This window comes from Apium graveolens, chromosome 10, assembly GCF_009905375.1.
Source record: "Apium graveolens cultivar Ventura chromosome 10, ASM990537v1, whole genome shotgun sequence".
In the NCBI taxonomy this organism is placed as follows: Eukaryota; Viridiplantae; Streptophyta; class Magnoliopsida; order Apiales; family Apiaceae; genus Apium; species Apium graveolens.
The window spans coordinates 242,572,723-242,579,466 of NC_133656.1; the positions used below are offsets into that span (position 1 = coordinate 242,572,723).

A 6,744-nucleotide genomic window follows, 5' to 3' on the forward strand; every position below is an offset into this window, starting at 1 on the left:
GAATAATGGGCCAAATTACGACTAATCCAGTTTTTATTCATTTACGAATCACACGGGCCGGTTCGCGTGCCGTGCCGGTCTGTTCGCGATTTCTGTACTCCTGATTCGTGTTCGGTTCGCCTCTAAAGCCGGTTAGCGCCGAATAATTAACCGGCACGCAACGAGCCGAGTCAAGCGAGTTTTAGGCGAGCCGGTTCACGAGCGGGCCGACTCAAACCGGCCGTCTGGCCACCTCTAGTCACCATCTAATTCTGTGGGAAAAGACCATGGTTCGGTAAGTTGCACATGTCACTTTTAATTTCATTTATACTAGTGATTTCTCAATTACATTAATCGTTGTGCTTAAACAATACAAATATTCATTTCGCCCTTGGTTAGGTCGGTCCTTGTTAAGTTAGTTGTGTACTGATTTTTTTTTCCTTTTATATCCTTGTTGATTTAAATATAACATGATAAGTACTGTTAGGGTGTTAAGTAACCATCTATAATTAAAATCCTGAGGTGTTAGGGGCGTCCTCAATTGGGTTATATAACTTTAAAGCGCATAATGAGTATGCGTTTCCATAAACGTGATAAAAAACAAAGTACTATTTTAGTTATGTTTCCATAACTAAAACTAGGTACTGTTAACATCATAAATGTTTATCTCATCCTTCCAATTGGTTGATATTGATCGCTTACGTGTCATTCTTTATTGATATTTTTATCAATGTTTATGTCTCGGGTGTTGGCCTTTTATGGCAAATTTTGAGAAATAGTGCACCCAATATCATAAAAGGAAATATATGGCCCTTTATGGCACAGAAAAACGAGTCTTAGATATCTATTCTTTTAAAACGCAAAGGCGTGCAACGTTTCTTATATTTATAACTCTGAAGTCACTTTTTTTTTAAGAAACAAACTTTAATGCGCATCATAAGTATGCGTTTCCAAAAACGTGATACATAGTGGCGTGTTTGGAAGACGTCACATGCAGTAGCAGTTTTACTAAATTGTAATGGATACCTGTACATGTGTTTCGGAATGGTTCCACACAACTGGTAATGTGTGGAGTCGACTCTGTGATCTTCACTTGAATGCACTACAAAAACCACTGAACCAGATATATGCTTTGGCAAGATGTGCAACACACAATATTATAATGTGTCACATGTGGCATTAAGGGCCTTTCTATCCAGTTTATACTTTTTGGGCAATTTTCCTTAGATATCTATTAAGTTTCATCCTCTAATGATGTCATTTCTCATTTTTAATAGTACTTGCACGGTTAATTTTCATATCTAATGAAGGTGAAGTGAAGCCTGAGGAGATTATATAAAAATAACCATGTTAAGGTAATGTCTTACATAGCCGAGGGTATAGCTTCGTACTTCTTTAGCCTAGTGGTATCCATCTTCCCTTGGTAACAAGAGGGCGAGAGATTGACCTTGTGTAGACAGCATTTATGACAGGCTGACAGTGTGAGTATTAAATTTTCTGTAAATGATCGATAATCGAAAAAAGCTATAGTGGAAAAGGATGAGTAAAAACAGTTTAAAATTTTCAATTGTTCTTTTTTTTCTTTTATAAATGATAATGGCTGCTCGACTTAGCTTAATGGTAGTATCTGTTGTTGTTTTTAACAATAAAGGTTTCCAAAAGAAAATGAAAAAGTGTAGCAACAGAGGGAACTCAAAATTCTCAAAACCTCCAGGATGAATCTAAAAGTATGAAGAGATCACTACTGCTGCCAGTTCAGAGGACCAATGACTCGGCTCGCACAGAAAATTCTGTTACCATGAGGGAAGTGGACAATGGGTCAGCACCAGCTATACAATCTGCTAACAAGAGTAATCCTCCTGCAACTAGCAAGCAACATGTGTCTTCCAGATGTAAATCGACTCAAACTGCCTCTGATGATGACTCTGGCACTGAAAATCGTGTGACCTACCGCACCTTACCAGGTTATTGCTTTAAGTTCTAGATTCTTAACATGTTTGAGAAAGATATAGCAACGTACAGAATAAGAAAAAGAAGTACTGTAAAAGGAAACCACTAGATAAATATAAAAATAGATCTGGTCTATGATATTCTCTTCTTCATTTCCTCACGCATGAATCCTTGTCTATAGAATTGCTCTCAGAGATTGTAACCAAGCCCATGACTTACAAGGAGCTTTGCGATGCTGTTTTACCGGTATGTGTAAAATGTCTTTGTTCACGTTAAACGTGAAAAAGATACAGTCTCACAACTTTCTGATTCTCTGTGCAGCACTGGCCTCACTTGAGGAAGAAGAACGGTGATCGTTATGCCTATTCCAGCCACTCACAGGCGGTCCTTGACTGTCTGAGGAGCAGAAAAGCTTGGGCCCGCCTTGTTGATCGAGGTCCCAAGGTATGCCATTGTAATCATTAGCAACTATATCTAGTTCTGCTTTCTAGTTCTGCTTAAATCAGCAGGAACACTGTTTGATGTTTCACTCTTGTTTAATTATCGATCAATGATTACAAACGAGTCATGGCCCATATAAGAGATGGAAGAAGTGCTATTTATTAATATTACTTTGTTCACTAAAGGTTATAGAATCATACGTTTTTATGTATACTCATTCACCATGCCCCTTGTTTTTAAATGTCTTTTTTTATCGCAATTGTTATAAAGTATGTTAAATTGATTTTTAATTATTGCACTAGTCAAATGCTGGAAGGAAGCCCCGCCGGTCCGATGCTGAGGGTCTTAGTATTGTGGAATCATTCATTGGCCACATACCCAAGGGTAAGAGGCAGATGAGGAAGCGGTGCAGAGAGTTAGCGCTGCAAGAAGGAGATCTCAAGAGTGTGGATGGTGATGATGTCAGCAGTGGTGAAGATAGCTTGAGTTCTAGTTCTAGTTCTAGTAGTGGGGAGATGGGCTTGTCATACTTCAGAGTAGTTTCGTGAGTGTTGTAGTTTTTTTTTATGATCTTCATGCCGGAAAACTCCAACGTTGTTCGAGTTTTACCAAGTGCAGACTTTTCTAGAACTTGGAAGGTGTTCTGTGTCATACTGTAGTTTTTATGAGGAGTTTAGAACTTGGAAGGTGTTCTCTATCATACTGTAGTTTTTATGAGGAGTTTATAACTTGGAAGGTGTTCTCTGTCAGACTGACAGACTGTAGTTTTTATCAGGAGTTTAAGAATAGTTTTGAAAAAATTTACAGTTAAATTTATGTCAGTGTTTCCTGGATTACCATCGATATATGATGCTTCTGTTTTTTATCATGTTTTAAGACACCCCCTGTGAAGCCAAAATTTATGGTTTCACCCTTTAAAACAATACACGGTAGCCGGCGGCCGATTCAGGACCCGATTTCTCGGGGGCACCATATACTTAAGTGACCATGTTACTTTTAGTGGTCTAAATTCAATTCTTTTTTGGTCATTTTCACTAGAAACCTGACATAGTATAGAAATCAAGACAACACATTCTAGATTTTTTTTATACTGAAAATTAATATTTCAACCAATTATTCTCCAATTTAGTGATAATCGTATAACTATAAATAAAACTAAATATGACTCACATTTTGAAAAAAATATTAATATTATAGAAAATCTAAATTTTTAAGTGGGGACACTATAAAATATATATATTTATACTTTTAAAAAAACTGCTAATTTTTGGTTATCAGGGGCAGAGGGGCAGGTGTCCCTACTGACACCTTGCTGACCCCTGTATTGACCCAATATGAATCCGGCCCAGACCGTAGCAATTGACAAAGTAACTCTAGATATTGGTTGAACAATTGTGTTCTCAACTTTGTTCATATCTGTATATCAAGTAATCTAGGTAGTAAAAGTTCATTATGCAGAAAAGAAACTACAGAGTGCATACTACTAGAAGATTAAGGAGTTTGTTTCATTAACAGATACAGATATACCAACGACAACGATACGTTGATACTCAACTCGGTCTTAAGAACTAGCTATCAGAATAGACAAAACCTTATAAGCAAGAAGATCATCAGAAATATTTGATATTGTTCTCATTTTTTACATATGCCACTTGAGATCTTGAAGAAAAAACATGGCTATTATGAAAGTCTACTGATCGAAGATACTATGAAAGAGGTCTGATCGTTTTCCATCATTCTAGTTGTTCACAGTTCTGCCAACGCTTCCATTTTGAGATCTTGTAAGCTGTTTCTGAATAATTCACTTGATAAATTTGAATAAGTGATGCACTTCCACAATTGACGCGAGAAGTTCCATATTGAGATCTTGTAAGCTATTTCGGAACATATTATCCACTTGATAATTCTGAATAAGCGGCGCACTTTCACAATTGACACACATAATCCACTTGTATGATATTATTCAGGGCAGAAATTATTACCTTTTCAGGGTTTGTGATGAAAATCTTAGACAATAGATGCCTCCATTCCATGGAAATCTGAATGCAGTTTGGTATCAAGAATGGGGCTTTCAGTATTCTCTGTCAAAAGCCAATTGTACATACGTTTACGAAGGCCTATAGCTCCCAATTTGAAATCAGGCAATTTAAAATTTAGCTTCTATTTCCCCTTCATATGCAAACTACTCTCATGTACACTAACCTCAATTGTCTTTTTAAAGTCATTTGGATCATTCGGATCCGAAAAGGGATAAGTCCCAACAAGCATCACATATAGAGTTACTCCGCAAGACCAAACATCTGAAATCTATTATCTCGATAATTAGATAGAACATATGGCTATTAGCAAAATTTAGTACATCACCTAGGAAATCAACAGAATTAACTTATCACCTTTCTGTCGTACGCTTTTCTGCTCAGAACCTCTGGTGCAACATAAGCTGGTGTTCCCACGGTAGATTTTGGTTGAGAATGAAAAACTGATGACTGGCAGTACGCAAATCCACCCAAATAAAAGAGAGGAGGGAAGTGGATTTAGCAGACAGAACATTTTTGTAATGGTATATATCCCAGAGTAATCTGTAAAATTATTACCTCGGAGTACCCAAAATCACATATTTTGACACGTGGCGCTAGACTTCCATCTAACAGTGTATTTTCGAGCTTCAGATCTCTATGGCAGATATGCTGTACAACATCATAGATCGCTAAAAACTAAAACTGTGAAATTCAGAGCTGATACCAAAAACAAAGCACAGACACATACCATTGAATGACAATAGCTAACTCCTGATATTAGTTGTTGGAAGAAAAACCTTGCCTGGTTCCAAATATAACAGGAAGTGCAAAATGAGTACATAAAATTTACCTATTAACAATTATCACGATGCCATTGGGAAACATCAAGATCTTATCTGCCTCGATAAAGAGTTTGAAACAGAGACCATCCCTTTGAACTGTCATTGGTGATCCTGACACAGGAGTGACGAGTAGACATTCCACTCATAATGAATGTCACTTTTCAGGGTCTCTATCAGATATGGAACCTAAGAAAGTGGATGAGGCACTTGAAGATCCAGATTGGGTTATTGCTATGCAAGAAGAATTCAATCAGTTTGAGAGGCAGAAGGTATGGAAGTTGGTACCCGACCAAAAGGTGAGTCGGTAACAGGCACTAAATGGGTATTCAGAAAAAAGTTAGATGAAGATGGCATTGTAACGAGAAACAAGGCCAGACTGGTAGCTAAAGGTTACTCTCAAGAAGAGGGTATAGATTATGATGAAACCTATGCACCGGTAGCTAGACTTGAGGCAATCAGGATATTTTTGGCATTCGCAGCATATTCAGATTTCAAGGTTTATCAAATGGATGTGAAGAGTGCATTATTAAATGGGGAGCTTGAAGAGGAAGTGTATGTGGAACAACCTCCAGGTTTTGAAAATCTAAATCTGGCTGACTTTGTATATTTTCTATTCAAAGCCCTCTATGGTCTTAAACAAGCTCCAAGGACATGGTATGACACTCACCAAGAGTTTTTACTTGAAAATGGTTTTACTAGAGGTGTTATAGATAAAACTGTGTTTCATAAAATGCATAAATCTGATATGATATTAGTTCAAGTATATGTTGATGACATTATATTTTGTTCTACTAATGATGATCTTTGTAAGAGATTTTTTAAGCTAATGCAGAGTAAGTATGAAATGAGCATGATGGGAGAGTTGGACTACTTTCTTGGATTTCAAGTGAGTCAATGGAAAGATGGTGTATTCATTTGTCAATCCAAGTACATAAAAGAGCTTCTCAAGAAGTACAATATGGAAGATTCAACTCCGGCAAAGACTCCAATGCCAACAGCCTCTAAGCTTGATCATGACAAAACTGGTAAGAAAGTTGACATCACAAGCTACAGAGGTTTGATAGGCTCATTACTTTATCTTACAACAAGTAAACCAGATATTATGTTTACAACATGGTTATGTGCTAAATTTCAAGTGGACCCTAAGGAATCTCATCTTATAGTTGTTAAGAGGATATTTAGGTAACTTAAGGGGACTCCAAATCTTGGAATTTGGTACCCTAAAGGTATAGGTTTTAACCTAGTTGGCTATACAGATTCATATTTTGCAGGTTGTAAGATTGACCATAAAAGTAATTGATGAAGCTGTTACTTTCTTGGTAGAAGGTTGGTATCATGGCATAGCAAGAAGCAGTACTCAGTATCCACATCAACTGCTAAAGCTGAATACATAGCTGCTGGAAGCTATTGTGCTCAAATTTTGTGGATGAGGAACCAACTGCAGGATTATGGTATGTTGTTGTCAAATATTCCAATATTTTATGACAATACAAGCGTCATAGCAATCTCAAACA

The 6,744-nt window shown here is 37.1% G+C and overlaps 1 protein-coding gene across 1 annotated transcript; it reads right to left on the minus strand.

The window, feature by feature from the left end:
* Positions 1-4,103: 4,103 nt before the first annotated feature.
* Positions 4,104-5,333, minus strand: LOC141692241 (serine/threonine-protein kinase SAPK2-like). The gene is made up of 7 exons (XM_074496967.1): positions 5,256-5,333; positions 5,137-5,190; positions 4,965-5,057; positions 4,764-4,856; positions 4,573-4,677; positions 4,353-4,451; positions 4,104-4,244 (listed from the first exon to the last, which is right to left on the minus strand). Exons 1-7 carry the CDS (start codon positions 5,331-5,333, stop codon positions 4,104-4,106), a joined length of 663 nt encoding a protein of 220 aa, XP_074353068.1.
* Positions 5,334-6,744: the final 1,411 nt, after the last annotated feature.

What these genes read in the sequence shown, in the direction of transcription:
- LOC141692241 (XM_074496967.1), bottom strand. Translation starts at nt 5,333, where the DNA reads ATGACAGTTCAAAGGGATGGTCTCTGTTTCAAACTCTTTATCGAGGCA. An exon ending in ACTTTAAAAAGACAATTGAG is followed by an intron (nt 4,452 to 4,572) that starts GTTAGTGTACAT and finishes GGCTTTTGACAG; the next exon opens with AGAATACTGAAAGCCCCATT. An exon ending in TCATCACAAACCCTGAAAAG is followed by an intron (nt 4,245 to 4,352) that starts GTAATAATTTCT and finishes GTTCCGAAATAG; the next exon opens with CTTACAAGATCTCAATATGG.